A 16,864-nucleotide genomic window follows, 5' to 3' on the forward strand; every position below is an offset into this window, starting at 1 on the left:
AATCCAATGTACAGTGGTTAGTAGTAATTCCAAACTGATAGTACTGATTCCAAACCAACACATCACATGTAAAACATGTCCAAAATACTAAATATGTGTATATTTAGTACACTTTAATACTAAAGTGTATCTTGTTTCAAAAATAGTAAAATATTTTAAAAAGTCAAGTTTATACTCCAATAAAATTCATGTTCTTTTAATATTTTTATTTGACACTAGAATTTTATTGAGTTTGTTTAACTAATGATGAGTTCACACCACAAGATAATCAGGTGGATTTTGTGATCCACTTTTCTCTCCTGACAAATCTTAGGTAATGTCCTGATTATCTTGCTGTCAACATGATGACTATTTATGCTCAAAAATCCTAATGTATGGGAGAAACCTGGAAGACAATTGTGCATATGAGCCAGAGATTAACACAAATAAAAACAATATCCAATCAGTAGGCGAACTGACAGAAGATGCATCACAAACACAGTCATGGCGCAGCAATAGTGATGTGGATTTAGACAGCAGAGATGGAGGATCAGCTTGTCAATTTGTTTATTCATTTATTTGTCAGCCATGTTTATTCTCTCATCTCAAAAGATTTTGTAAGATTTCTTGTGTTCACATTTGGGACTTTGTTGGGTTGTGTGGTGTGCTGTCTTGGTCACATGGCCACACACTCTATGAGCAAAATCTAGAATTTTTTTGTCCTCGTGTTTGTCGTCTGAAAACATTTAAAAAAATTTTATAAGATCTTTCAGTGATCTTTTAGAGTGTACCCATCATAAGAATACACTTAATTATTTTTACCCCATCCTTGACAGTTTGCATCTTAACCAATCATGAGCAGGGCTGGACAATAAGGACTGCCCGATGGCCCGGGGCCAGCGTGTGATCCGCACAACAGGCCGGTCAACAGGATCGTTACTGGCCTGATCGGGCCAGTGCTGTCTTGTCACTTAAGCTTCATTTGGCTGTGACTGTTTGTCAATTGCGTGCTTTTATAGGGTGCTTTTCACACCTAGATGATTGTTTTGGAACCTGCTCAGTTAGTACAGTTTGTTTGGCATATGTGAATCCTGCAATTGCGCTTGGAATGCCTGCTTGAATGAGATGGTCTTGTCTTGATTGAAACAAACTCTGGAGTGGATCGATTGTAGTGGGAAAACAAAATCATCCAATGTCAATCCTACCAGCAAATGTGCATTTCACGTCGCATATATACAATAGTGAAAACATGCTGAAATCGACACCTCAATAGAAAGATCAACATTGACATGCTTCATGATCTGACTGGTGACAATGTCTGTGGGTGTCAAAATTAAAGTGTACATTTACGCTTATAACATATATATATATATATATATATATATATATATATATATATATATATATATATATATATATATATGTTATAAGCGTAAATGTACACTTTAATTATATATCGTCACCTATATATATATATATATATATGTCGTCACCTTAGAATTATAAGGTTCTATCTGACATTTTTGTCAAAATTTAGTTACTGACAATTTCTTATTAAATGACAACTTATTTACAGTATGGGATTTTATTTTAACAAGTTGTTTACATTTTAGAACTTTTTATTTAAAAAACAAATGTTACACACATATACTGTCTGCTATGGACTGCAAAAAATTTGAAGCTCAATATCTCAAAATCATTCAGAAACGCAGATAGAACCTTATAATTCTAAGGTGACTAATATATATATATATATATATATATATATATATATATATATATATATATATATATATATATATATATATATATATATATATATATATATATATTTTTTTTTTTTTTTTAATTAATTAATTTTTTCCCAAATGTAGTTACATCACAATTGTGTTCTTAAAATTGTCAGTTGTATTAAAAGAAAAGTCATGCTGTAGTTATGTTTGGCTTTTGGCACATTATTTTAAAATGTAGCTATTAACTTCTTTTTTTTGGTGGAGACAGTGAAAAAATCCTTAGCGTTGAAACCTGATGAACAAGAAAAGCCACATAGCACTTTTATTTTTGGACAAATGTCATCTACATTGGAAACATTGCCCTACGAATAAAAATTAACTCTCCATGAAAAATTATACTTATTAAAAAAAATCAACACTGGACTTAAAAATTTTATATTGTTCTTGTTTGGCTTCAATTAATATTATAATTATTTCCAAACCATTTATAAACAGTTTGTTAATGTTGTGTTGTTTTGAAACACAGTCTTAGGAATGTACTGCAATATGAAATTTAAATGAACATGTACTGAGGGTTAAGAGGGATCAGATGAGTGAATAATTAATGCAGTGAAAGTGCATGAAAAAGTGTCTATACCTCAAAGCAGTAATCCTGGCCGAGGATGGAGCTGTGCACTGGTTTAATGAGGACCTCTTCCTCCATGCTGAGGTCCAGAGCTTCGACTGCACTGGTGGGACTGAGCAAAGACTCGTGAGAGCGCGACTCCTTCAGCCTGGGCATCAGATGAGACCTGACACAGAAACACACAACAGCAAATAACTGAAGCGTCTCTCGCAAAGCCGTTCAGTAAACACCTTTGTTTATACTAAAAACAAGGTTAGATGATCTAATGTTTTTATTTATGGCAACTATAAAAGTGCTATCGTTGCCCAAACTGCAGGTGTAATATGAAGACATGTTTTCTACCCAAGGACATTCACACAAATGCTGAAACAACTGACTCTGCAGGCACCTTTCACAGAATCCGAGACTTTACAATTTCAAAACAAACTTTTAGTGTGAAGTAGCAAGATTTTATTCCTAATTCCATAGAAAAAACTTCCGCTTTGTGCATTACATTGCTATTTAAACAACAACAACAACAACAACAACAACAAAAAATATTGAACTTTTTTTCTAAACTTTAATTATATAAATCATCACCATACCTAGAAGTTGGATGTTTAACAGATTGACAGATTGGACGGGTTCCCATTCAATTGGGTGGTTTAAAACTTGACTGTGCGGGTAAAAAATGGCTTAGACAGGTTGACAAATTTTGGGTGGTTTTGAAATGTAACTTTTATATGCAACTTATTCAACAAAACATCACTGTGAGCTCCAATCCATTCAGCTAGTAATGACCAGTGCATAGCGCAAACCGCTTGGGCCCACCAGCAAGAGGAGATGAAGGAAAGTTGTATCAAAATCGGACTCCCTGAATAAAATCGGTCTCCCCTTCATGTGAACGCACATCACGCAGCGCCTGCAGTTAAACTCACAGCAGTTTATCATGACACTTTTAATGACAATTTTTTCCACAATTGACAACAAGTACAAACATAGAAGTCTTGTCTGATTAACAAGCAACACCTAATTATAATCAAATTAATTTTAAACGCCAAATGGGACGAATTTTTACCCCATTTCGAAAATAAAACATCATCTAACATTAAGTGCAGTGTGTGGCTGAGAGGGGGGCAGTGTTTCTATGAGACCTGCTTATGTTGTGGTTCTGTGACTGCTAGTGTTGGTTGCTGTATGGTTAAAAATGATGACAGTTAAAGTAACTAGGTTAATTTTAATTTAAATAAATTAAAGTTAAATAAAATATGAATCTAATATTTTGGCCATTTTTTGTGCGTTTGGGCTGGTTTTGGACAGCTTTTGGGCTAAATGTTCACAATGTCTCATAAAACACAAAAAAAATGGTACATTGTTTTAGAAATGTGTTTTTATATTTATTTATTCCATGGTCTAGGAGAACCTTCAAGTCATTTCTGACTAAAATTGCACAAATATTGCACTGCAAAATGCAAAACTAGTTTTAATTTGTCTATAACTTAGCAAATTACCATGGAATAAGTGGGATATTTAACAGCTTGCAGTGCGTTAAAAGACATTAAATGCACTTCTGATTCGCACTAGGCAGTTCTTTGCCTCTGTGTCGTGCATTTAACATCCTTTAACGCACAGCAATCTGTTGATTATCCCTTTATATATATGACATTTATAATGCATAAAGGCATTAATTACTTATTAAGGCAGATGAGTGAACCAAAGTCTCACTGTTCAGCATGTGTTGTTTGAGTGACGTGTTTATTTGCTCTGATCACTACAGGTGTCATTAACTGAGCTGTCAGTTAACGTTAGCGCTCACAGAAACTGATTAGTGCTCTGACAAGATAATTAGTGCCATCTTCAAACAGCTAATTATCTTCTAATAATCTAAAACAGAGTTTGGAAAATCTATGCCATACATTTCATCTGTTAACTCAATGGCCAAAAGTCTGGACACAATACACCGAATCAGAGAGAAAGTTGTGAGTATTGACATGCAGGTGTGAAGAACGGAGCCAGTAGCACTGGTGTCGCGTCAATTCAACACGTTTCGCATCCATAATAAACAGTGATGGAAGATAGCAAGCATATCATTGGAAAATCCAACATGTTTACAGCTGTAATTAGAGTGGGAGATCTCTTCTAAGATGAAGCCTGTGTTGGTCTGAACTGACGTTAATTAGTGTTTGCTACAAAGCAGATCTGATCCGGGAACAGTTCCACTACTCATCCCTTTTTGTCAGCTGGAGAGAGAGACGTGCACAGAACACTCTTCATCTTCTCATCTCTGAGGAATACTTCACACAAAAGGGAAGATTCTGTCATTATTTACACACACTAATGCTGTTCGACATACCTCTTAAAAACTGGGTTGCTGTGCAGCTGCTGTGATGAACGCTTCAGTAAGGTTTAGAATACTGATTAAAATCATTTACTTTGTAGGATACAATGCGTTTATACACTCTCAGAAATAACTATTTCTGTCACCTTTGTATCTAAAAGGTCCACACTGACACATTAAAGGTTTTTAAGCATGGTAAGTATACTGGAAAGAGTTTAATACAGTGTGTTGTATTTCCCCTACATCACTAAGGCTGCATTTACACTGCAGATCTTGATGGTCAATTCCGATTTTTGGACTGTATCCATTTTTTAATGACCCGCTTACATCATGTATCCAATTGTCTGCATTTTACACTGCACTCAAAGGCACAATGACCAGGAAAAAAGAGCAAGCGCTGACTGACAGCTGATAATAAAAGAGCGCTCCTTTCTCCATTCCTTTATTCAATCTGTTCGCAGGATTTCATTTTTTAAAATTATTTTTGACAAGTTGTTTTACTCTAATTTATGACAGAAAAGTTCCCATTTTGCCGCCATCTTTTAATCTACAGTAGGCATTTTTAAACCAGTAGACATGTTAATGTAATGTCCATGGCATGATTTATTGCATGTGAGGTATGCCATAGTTTTATATTAGTTTATATTGTTGACATGGTGGATTGTGTGCTCTCTCGCTAGCATGCTTTTGCTTGTGCTACCTGACAATATAAAAGCTTTTTTAGTTCTCGTGTATGAGATTTAAGGTTTGCGACTCTGCTGAAGTCGGTTCTGAAATTAAAGCGGCAGAGTTGATGCCATTCAATATGGTTTTTTATTGACAAGTGACTCTCATTGACAGGTAAATATCCAATCTACCTGCTTACACTGCAGACACGAAGGCACGGATGCGATTCATATCAGATAAATTTCCACATATGAACAAGGCCTGAATCTGATTTGAGTAAATCAGAATCGATTTGATATTTTCCTGCTTACACGTACATGGGCCATATCTGATCTGTGCCACATGGAAAAAAAAAATTCGGAATTGAGTCACTTGAACCATGCAGTGTAAATCCAGCCAAAGTGTCCTATTTTTTTTTTCTAAGAATTTACTTTTAAATATTTTGTTTCCCCATTATTTACACAAGACACCAATTAAAATGTCATTTTATATACCATTTTATGTCAAGTTTATGTACCACAAAAAAATCTTGTCATGCTTATTTACACCAAGACATTAAATTACTCTATTTAAGGAATTTTTCAGAATATTTCAGTCCAGCACTCTAATTTATTAAATCTTTATACTTCGTAAACATTTACTAAAATTTAACTGGTGTATAACTTAGCAAATTACCATGGAATAAGTGGGATAATTAACAACTTGCAGTGCGTTAAAAGACATTAAATGCACTTCCGATTCACGCCAGGTGGTTCTTTGCAAGAAGATCGCTGGTTCGACCCCGGCTAGGTCAGTTGCCGTTTCTGTGTGGAGTTTGCATGTTCTCACTGTGTTTGCGTGGGTTTCCTCTGGGTGCTCCGCTTTCCCCCATGCAGTCTAAAGACATGCTGTATACATACTGTAGGTGAATTGGGTTAGCTAAATTTGCCGTAGTGTGTGTGAATGCGAGAGTGAATGGGTGTTTCCCAGTGCTGGGTTGTGGCTGGAAGGGCATTCGCTGTGTAAAACAAATGCTGAATAAGTTGGCAGTTCATTCTAATCAATAAATGGACTAAGCCGCAGGAAAATGAATGAATGAATATATTTAAAATGCCAGAGGAAGTCAGTTATGAGCTTTGTAACGGCTCTGAATGATTTGCTAAGTGAATTTACTGATAAACTGAGAGAATGAGGGTGCACATGAATCCGCTTGACTGATTTATTGACAAGAATCTGTTCATAAGAGTCATTTGTTTGTAAATCAGACATCACAGCTGCTCTTCTTGTTGCGCGAAAAAAAGAGCAGCTTGAACATTTTGCTCAACACTATTTTGTGCTTCACGGATTATAATAAAAAAATAAAATGAAGGGGAATAAATGACTAAATAATTTAGATTTTTATCTATCCCTTTCAATCCGTTCAGCCACTAAAGCACTTGAGTGATGTACGATCTCGCCTAAAGTAATGATGCTGGTTGTAGATGTCAATCTTTCGACAAAAACCTATATTTCTCTCAAATAGTGTCTCACACAGAGAGACAAATGAAGCTGTAAGGAAGCGACCCACATCTATCTCCATAAACAATCATCATCAACTGTTTGTCGCTGTGTGTTTCTCATAAATTATTTACCATTCTCTATTACCCTCGAAACCTTTCTTCACCTCCCTTCCCCCTCTCTGTTGTTTTCCGTGTTTCTTTCGCTCTCCTTCTTTCTCTCCTCCAGAAAGATCTTCAGAGGTAAGACTATACTCCAGAGACCAGCCTTGTCTCTTAACCACTGAGGCTTCGGAGAGAGCAAAACATGTGTGTGTCTGTGTGTGTACAAACTGCTTTATTTCTGATTGGCTGAGGTGAAACGAAGCAGAGGACTCTGAGAGTAATTGGAGCAAAGGGGATTGTGGGATTGATCCATGCTTGAAGCAACATTGGAGAGACGGAGGATCAAACTAGCAGTCCAAACGACAGGTTTGAACTCCAGCATGGGGAGAAACCAACGTCAGTTTTTCTGACCGGGAAACATTGATGGGATGACACTGACAGGAAGAGCTGGGAATAGCTGTCAAAAACAAGCTTGAGCGAAAGGATGCTAGAAGAGAGAGAAGGAATGTGCATGTGTGTTGGGGTTTCAAGTGAACCAATCACTTAGTTACCGGATAGGAAAACTTTCAACATCAAAAGGATGTTCTCTAAAGATGAGCTTCTGCTTTCTGAATGAAACAGACGGTTTTCTTGAGCAGGACTTAATATGTCAGCTCTTCAAGAGCGAATCATGAGAGATAAGGGATCAAGGGTGATAGACAGTGAAATACCTCAGAAGCTCTTTTTTTGTCAGCAAGATCGGGAAGAGATCAAGTATTGTAGAGACAAAGGAAGAACAGTGCAGGACTTTCCATCTTTCCACGGAGAATGTCTATGTAACATGAAACAATAATTCAAGTGGGAATATGAAGGGGCACGCAGTACATTTGACAACTTACAAAAAATGTATTAAATAAATAAAAGATAAACCAAGGTTTTATTAGAAAAGTGTGGTAACCATTTTTGGAATATTGATAAACGCTTATATAACCAGGGGTGCACATTTATTTTGGTCCAGTAAATGTATTTGGAGACCTGGAGATGTTGCTTGGTCTTCACACTGTTGATGGCATAGATGTTGAGTCATATTCATATATAAATGACCATTTTTGATGTATTGAAATACATGTTGCATATATGTACATATATATTTTATATCTTTGAAATCCAAATAGTCCAAAGACATGTTCTATAGGTGAATTGAATAAACTACTGTAAATTGACCATAGTGTTTGTGTGTGAAAGAGTGTGTATGGATGTTTCCCAGCGTTGGGTTGCAGCTGAAGGGCATCCGCTGCGTAAAACAAATGCTGGATAATTTGGCAGTTCATTCCGCTGTGGCAACCCCTGATTAATAAAGGGACTAAGCCGAAAAGAAAATGTAGGAATGAAATTTAAACATGAACAGGAATCATTTTAACAGATTTTTAAATAATATAGCTTTTGCATATATTGCTGTATCTCATGTTTCTTTATGCGCAATCAGCTGCTGCGTTTACATTTGGGTCGATTGCCTGGCTTGCAGGTTTCCCACTCCCTAGTAAACTTTCGACTTTAAAAATGTAGTTTCATTTTCAGCATGATAAGAGTGAGTGGCACATGCGTCTATTTATCATGAATGTAATAAAAAAGTTCAAACAAAGAATCGTTCTCTGCTAAAGTAGTGCAGAAAATATATAATCCTTCTCTCGACTTGCAACAGGAATCAGATAAAAGTGCAAGAAAAAACACACACACACTGTTTGACCAGTTCATTTGTGATTAATAAAGGCTCACTTATGTGATTATGTGTGATATGAACGATCCAGGAGTTTGCATGAACCGTGCACCAGAACTCATGTACGGTTAGTAAATGCAACTGCAGTTCCATTCATGCACACAGAGACCAACTTTACCCTACATTCTTCTTCCAAACCACATGGCAAAGATTTACAATTTGCACTATATCAATGCCATCTGAATCCCATAAAAATAATTAAAATCTTTTATCATGCATGCGCACCTCTGTGCCAGTTATGTGCATCCATGTATATAACTACAAGAACTATATGGTTAAACTTAGGGCTGGGCAAGAAATCGGTATTGGTTTTTATTGACTGAACACCATTGTCAATATCGCTAAAGAAAATTCGGTATTTGTGCGATGCGCATATGGTGTGCAATAACGGCAGACTAATTACCTCAGACAAACACAGTGCACCCTAACACTGCAGTGCTTTTTACTTTTCAACATAAACTTGATTCGGAGCTACAGCAATGGTTTGTCTGTTTGTCATCCTCTGAGTAAATGGTTGATGGTCATCTAGTTCAGGGGAGCACATGCGCAAAAGAAAATGGTGAAGAAAACCATGTGCTCGCACTTGTCACTGTAAGGATGTCACCAGAGTTACTTTTTGGTTTTATCCCAGCCACTAGCTCCCCATCTCAAAGAGTTTTTAGCATAGGGGTAATGTAGTCATTCAACTTCACAATTTGTAATGTTGCAGGATGCATTTGAATAATGATGGTTAGTTCCTTTACTCGAAAGCTCAGATTTGATTATCATAATTTGGTTTGTTTACAGAGTTTGAGGTTTACTGTATAATTATTATTCACACCTTACAGACGTTGATCTACCTTAAAGTTTGCTTTGATTGTTCAGTATTTACACTTTACCATTGCACACACTTTGTAACGTTTAATTTATCAAGTTTAAGAGTCTTTTTAACACTTATGTTTATTTTATTATAAAGAGATCAGATATTTTGTTTAAACATTTTTGTTTTTGACTATTAAAACTATTTTCCTTAGTATTGTTGGTAAAGTAAAATAAAGTGGCTAAAAAATCTTAACATACCTAAATGGATTGTTAAAAAACATTCAATAATTATCAATATTGAACTATATGAAACATGATATCGTGATACTTGTTTTGCAATATCACCCACCCTTAGTTGAACTATATTTAGTTTAGCAAATTCATGGTTGATTTCTGGTCACCATAGTTTAACTAGAACAATCCTGTTATTTTTCATATATATTTTATTTGTAGTAAAACAAATGATGGTTCATTTATGATAAATTTTAGTAGTGGGGGTAATAAGATATAGGTTTAGAAAATTCTGTCATTTGTAATTTGATATTTCTGTGTCTCATGTGTAAAACTACATAAAGCAACAGGAGTTCTGTTATCCTGCATTCTACTAAACAAAGGCTTTGCTTTCAAAAGACACCCAAGACGAGCACTTTCTAATTAGTCCTAATATGATGTAACAGCACATTCTGGATCGTCTTAATATTGCCACTGGGCAAATCGGCGCTTCGAGAGAAGAAGTGCATTCTGGGAGTTAGAGGTGAGCCTAAGCAAGGAAAAGGACATGTTGAGACAAGAGAATCGTGCCGAGGTGTACCCTGTGAGGAATGTGTGTGTGTTTACTTGTCCTTGGGTGTCTACGTGTCGAAATAGGTTTGATTTAAAGGCAAGTGAAACTAATAAGGAGATGGATGTAGGACATGGAAACCCTCCTCCACATGGAGCACGTCTCTAGAAGGTTAACTGTCACATCAGTCTAGCAGAATGAATGTTAATGTCAGCATTGGAGGCGATGAACGACACCGTATGAATGATAATATATTCGCTCGAACTGTGCTGGCAGTGTGTGTGAAAGACAGAATGTATTTTGGCCTGTTAGTGTGATGTTGGAGCGCTCGGTGATGTGGTGTGCATGCTTAATGGCATGTGTTACAAGCTCTTTCATGTTAAGCATTTGAAAGTGAGCATGTGCGAGTGTGTTTTGAAGGTATTAACGCAAAAACTGAACTGCGAACAGCTCACCTCCAACGTACTTATCACCTCAAACAGAGCCGCGCGAACATTCACTTTGCTGAGAAGCGACTGGCCTGTTTGTCCTTGAAATGGAATCCTTTTCATTACACTTTGCCGTGTTTTCCCTCTTTATCTTTCATTTGTTTTGTTTTTTTACATTTACCCAGAATCCTCTTCTTCCCAAATGGATTCATCCCCTGTGCACACACACTTCCACACTTTCTCTGTCTCTGTAAATATTTCAGACACTGCACCAGACGCAAGTCACACTTCACCCACCATTCCTCTTTTTCCGTTCTTCCTTTCCTTTTCTCCCAGGTCACTTTTTATCTTCAAAAAAATATACAAATTAAGATAACAAACCAAGATGATTTCAGACTAAAAATAAACATAAAAAAGATGTGATAGATGAAAATAAAAATGAATTACAAATGGGTCTTTAAATTTCCATGAAAGCACAGTTGAAGAAGATGGAGCTCTATAAATACATGTTTTTGAACTAATAAAAGTGGGAGACTGTTTGAAGAAAAGAAGATTACGCTTCCAGGGTGACAGACTGCAGCTAAAATAGTTGCAAATGCAGCAAATAAATAATACATAAATATTTTGTTTCAGAAACATTAGGAATAAAAATATTTGGTTTTCCTTACAAGTTTTATTTAATACATTTCCTTATAATCTTAATAATCATAAACTTTTTGTAAAAAAGACACACAATTCCACTGTCCAGCAAAGAGAACGTTTTCAATGTTGAAATCAATGGTTTAACAAATGTTTTTTTATAAAGGCAACATTAACTTAACTTAATTGTAAACTTAATATAAATATACAATATATTTTTGCTCACTTAGCTAACGCACAGATGAAATCCTCCTAATTACAACCCAACAAACCACATTGCAAGCTATATTAGGACTGTGCAATTAATCTAAACTCAGTTTTGATTTTAATTTTAGCTTCTAACGATTATCAAAAAACATTAATCGACATGTGAAAGTGAAACCATAAATAAGAACCGCACTGCTCTTAAAGTGACAGCGCGTAATATTCCTGCTGCCGACTGTTTTTGTCATTATTAATCAAACAACAAAAAGACAAAATCACTCACTGTTCTTGACTGCCAAACTTTTAAAGCTATAATAAAGTTTTTTTTCTTACAGTGAAGATGCTTAAAGCACAGTTTGCTTCATATCATTATTCTATTGTATTTATTTCCCTTTCCTTATTTACAGAGAGGAAAATAACTGTATATGTACAGTTGAAGTCAGAACTAATTAGCCTTTCTGAATTATTAGCGGCCCTTTTTTCCCCAATATCTGTTTAACGGATTTCTAAAAATAATAGTTTTAATAACTCATTTCTAATAATGGATTTATTTTATCGCTGCCATGATTACAGTACACAATATTTTACTAGATATTTTTCAATATACAACCAGTTAGCTTAAAGTGCAATTTAAAGGCTTAATTAGGGGAATTAGGCAAGTAAGGGTAATTAGGCAAGTCATTGTATAACAGCAGTTTCCTCTGCAATCAAAAAAATATATTGCTTAAGAAGGGCAATAATATTGACCTTAAAATAGTTTTAAAAATATTTAAAACTGCTTTTATTCTAGACAAAATAAAACAAATAAGACTTTCTCCAGAAGAAAAACATTATAGGAAATACTGCGAAAAATTACTTGCTCTGTGAAATGTCATTTGGGAAATATTCATATTTAAAAAAATTTACATAAGGGTGAATAATTTTGACTTCAACTGAATATTATTTTGAATAATTGTGATTACAATTATGACCAAAATAGATTTTTTCCCATAATTAAGCAGCCCTAAGCTACATTATGTGTTTGACAGAATAAAAAAAAACAGCCATTTATTGTGTCCACAAATACACAACTAAAAATAACCTATTTTCCTCATGGAACATCAGTGGAAAATGTATTCTTGTACTCTACTGTATAATATAGTCAGAGAACAGACTATGTAATTAAAATCTGAATCTAAGTCAACGAGAGAAACATAACCCGTGGCTAAACAACAAATGCATGCAATGAGGTCACCCAGCAATTCTAGACTCAAAATCAATATGTAGCTTTTTATAAAGGGGAGAACCAGGAGAGAGCCACTTGTCTTGTTCTTGAAATGTGACCCAAGATTTATAGCCCAGGAGGCAAAAAGACGGCAATCCTGTTGTCTTCTCAGTGCGAGTGCGAAAAGAGTTCACACTCTGAGCAGTCATGTTAGATCTCCTGCTAAGGGCTGAACAGCACAATCATAAGACTAAGTAGCACATTTGACAAATTAGAGGCTATCTGTGATGCCAAGCCACGTAACATCTTGATTGTTCAACACGATGTACTAAAAGAAAAAAATTGTAAATAATATGAAAATATAAACTATTGTAGGCACAATTAAGTTTCCAATCTATTTAGAAAGATATCTGTTCCATAATAACTACATACAAAGTAAAGACTTTTTCTAGCTATAAAAAAAATGGCCAAAATAACAATATCAAACAAACACATGTATATTATTGTTTTTATTACCTTGTAACAGAGTGATTTTGGCAAAGCATCTGATGCATATAAAGAGGAAAAGAGATGGTCTCATAAAGGTGGTTTGTAAAGCCCACTAACCTGTGTGAAGCACATGCAAGCAGGTCGCACAGCAGATGCGCCCCACTGCAACGCGCTGGATGCACACATTTGCATGTTATTTAAAATGAAACTATTCCGATGGCGCACTGTGACGGGGCAGGAATATGAACAGTGTCCTGAGTCGCAGCTGGATGCTGTGGACAACCACCGACTAGCGGCGCTGGTGTGCGTACCCTGATAGAAATCCATGTTTAGAATTCCGAAATCATTGTGCTGCGTGGCGCGATGCTGAGCGGTGCATCCGGTGTGTGACCCCCTTTAGAAATGCCCAACAGTTTACCTTTAGGTTTACCATTTGTCATTAGCACAAACAGGAGTATGTTTATTAAGTTCATGTTTGCCATACCCTTTATAATATCCTTCGAAAAGGCCCACACCGACAACTCATTACACTGTGTCCTAACAACATGTGATGCGATGTTGCAACATGCAATAAAAGGTATCTTTTCCTTATTAAAACGTGTTCCTGTCACAACAATCTGCGATAGAGATCTGTTAAATTTCTATTTTAGAAAAGCTTTATGTTTCCTCGACATCAGGGCAGATAAACAGCATAAACTACTGTGACAATGATCACCTCAGGTACAAAATGTGCGTTTTATTCAGTGTTGAATGCGCCCAATGAGAGTTTAAATACCATTTTACGTGTCATACTGAAAGCAGCAGCAGATAGCTCACCTCCGATTTTGAAAATAAAATGACCAGCAGGTTTGAAAATGAAAGTCATAACTGTTATTCAGTGCAAACCAACAACATCAGTCATTCATTCATTTTCTTTTCGGCTTAGTCCCTTTATTAATCTGGGTCGCTACAGTGGAATGAACCGCCAAAGTATCCAGCATATGTTTTACACAGCGGATGCCCTTCCAGCTGCAACCCATCACTGGGAAACATCCATACACTCTCAATCACACACATACAGTACGGCCAATTTAGCTTACTCAATTCACCTATAGCACATGTCTTTGGACTTGTGGAGAAAACTGGAGCACCCAGAAGAAATTCTGACGGTATGATAACCTTGGATAAAAATATCACGTTTTTACGGTTTTGTGATTACTGCTCTAAAATAGCTTCTTTTTAAATTTCTGGGTAAAAAGCAAAAACTTATTTCCCCTTTGAAAAGAATACATTTTATTTTTTGAAAGATTTATAATATTTTGGAGCATTAAACATGTCAGGCTAAATAATTCAAATGAATCATTGACTTCTGCTGTCTTCATTAGTTTCAAAAATACTTCTTTACAATTTAAAACAGCATGTTTGGATATTTTTTCTGCTGGAGATACTGTTGTCCTAAAAAACTGAAAAAAAAAAAAAAATGTAAATAAAAAATTCTTAAACGTACAGAAATATTTGGCGATTTTAAAACCTTGAAATTTCCAAACCGCAGTTTACCTTGAAAACGGTTATCGTCCCATGCCTAGTTGCGTCACATGTTGTTAAGACAGTGTTAGAATAAGTTTTAGGGTTGTACAGTTCCACTGAGTAAGTTATAGGAAAACTCAACTGAACCAATTGTGCTAGTTTGTAGATGTTAACAAAAGCCAAATGATCCAACTACAAATCCCAGATGATCCCACAGAAAGATTATGTTTAATAAGTGCAAGAAAAATCATTACAGATCCATCTCTAATAGCAATAAGAGAGTCAATTTACCAGAGTGTTAACTCTAGACCAAATGCCAAATTCCCTGACTATACCCCGATCTTTGCTGAAGAAAAAGCTGAATTTCTGTGACCAACAATGATCTGAAAGAGGCAGCTGTTGAGTTGAGCACTGAGCAGACAAAAACAGCCATTGATAGTATTTTACAGGTACAGCCTGGTGACTGCATTTGACCCAAGTGATTGCTGCTTAACAAGCAGTAAAGGAATAAATGGCTCTGAAAAAAGCCCAACCAACAACAGGACAAATAAAAAGTATGGATTTTTTTTTTTAGAAATGGAAAGTACATTTTAAAAAGACAAGCAAAAATGCTTGATATTCCGAGATTTATTTGACAAACTAAAAATGTCTGGAATACACCTTTTTAAAATTCCATAATAATTTAGAAACTCCAAGACCTGTGATTTACATTTGATTAGGCAAAGATCCAGAATGTGCAAATCACTAAAAAGACAAACCAAATGTACTCAGTAAATGTGTTCTTTAACTTTAACAAACCCCCATCCATCAATACATCCTACTGTACATCTCCTGTCTTCACTGTGCAGTCACAGCAACCTCAGCAAGGGTAGAAACACTTCTTACAAAATACAGTTCACAAATCACAGCAACCTTGAAGACAGACATGAAAGAAACGGGAGGAGAAAGAGGAACAGGAAGATGCGCAGGGGCACGCTCTCAAACACACAGGCCATCACAGCTCTTACACACACAATTCAGCCTTTCAGAGCGACAACATCACAGGCTCTTTTCAAATGCATGGAGTGTGGGTGTATGGAGCTCACATACAAGCCAAAAGTTAAGGTCATGAGCAAGCGCACACATTTCGCAGGGTGGCTGGAGACTGAAATGCACACATCTCTACACTCACCGTCAAGATATTTCTCTGGTCTGGCAGACATGCAAGTTATGTGAGGTCACTGATAACAGTCATAACACAGACGACACACTGACAAATGTTATTGGCGGGGTCAGGGATGGCACAAGTAACAGGGTTTATAAAGTGGCCAGAATGGGTTACAACTGGGACTGACGACAAGACATTTGTCAGGTAGTGTAGAAATGTGTTAAAGTATACAGCAATTTCTTTCTGTCTTAAAAAGCTACTGTTTACACCATAATAACAGGGAAAATTGAATATTCTTTGAATATTCCAAAAATATTTTTTAATAAGTCTAGAAGGTCAACATTTTTTCACCTCAGTGTCCAAACTCAACCAACTGTGAGTACATATACAACATCACATGGGCCCAACAGCCATTTCAGTTGCCAAAAAAGCAAGATGCATCACAAGTAACTGTTCAATGTAGCTTTCATAAGACATTAAATACATTAAAACAGCCTTTAATCAGTGCATACTGCTACGACCAAATCACAATGTCAATTAATGCAGTATATGATTAATCATGCAGCCTGAGGCTTCGCTGTCATCACTGTTCCCATTTAGAATGAGAGAGAGAAAGAGAGGTAGAGAGAGAGAGAGAGAGAGAGAGAGAAACAGAGAGAGACTCATCACACAATGCTCTTTCGTTTGCATGGGTTTGGCTCTACCCTTGAATGGACCGCAACAACGGAAAGGTGAGTGTTTCCATGGCAACAAGCCGACAGGTACAATTTTAGCACCCCAAAAAGAGCACAGCCCATAATGATCTGAGGCGCTTGAAATCATCACATTTATAGAAGATGAAAAAAGAACATTTGCTAAATCTTTGCTGTATAGCTGTCATTTGAACGGATCAGAAATGGTTATCAAGCAGTGAATCCATTCTCTATGGAGTATGAGTATGTGTGGGTGTGTGTGTGTGTGTGTGTGTAAGTGTGTGTGTGTGTGTGTGTGTGTGAAATGAAAAAAACAG

The 16,864-nt window shown here is 36.1% G+C and overlaps 1 protein-coding gene across 6 annotated transcripts in view; it reads right to left on the reverse strand.

Annotated features, from left to right (window-relative positions):
* dab2ipb (DAB2 interacting protein b) overlaps window positions 1-16,864 on the reverse strand; it is a 189,542-nt gene that overhangs the window by 57,517 nt on the left and 115,161 nt on the right. For all 6 annotated transcript variants that reach the window (XM_056458054.1, XM_056458050.1, XM_056458051.1 and 3 more), the window contains one exon: window positions 2,350-2,503. In XM_056458054.1, the coding sequence (XP_056314029.1) occupies window positions 2,350-2,503 (154 nt within the window). The remainder of the gene's footprint in view (window positions 1-2,349; window positions 2,504-16,864) is intronic.

The sequence above is a fragment of the Danio aesculapii genome, chromosome 5 (assembly GCF_903798145.1).
Source record: "Danio aesculapii chromosome 5, fDanAes4.1, whole genome shotgun sequence".
In the NCBI taxonomy this organism is placed as follows: domain Eukaryota; kingdom Metazoa; phylum Chordata; class Actinopteri; order Cypriniformes; family Danionidae; genus Danio; species Danio aesculapii.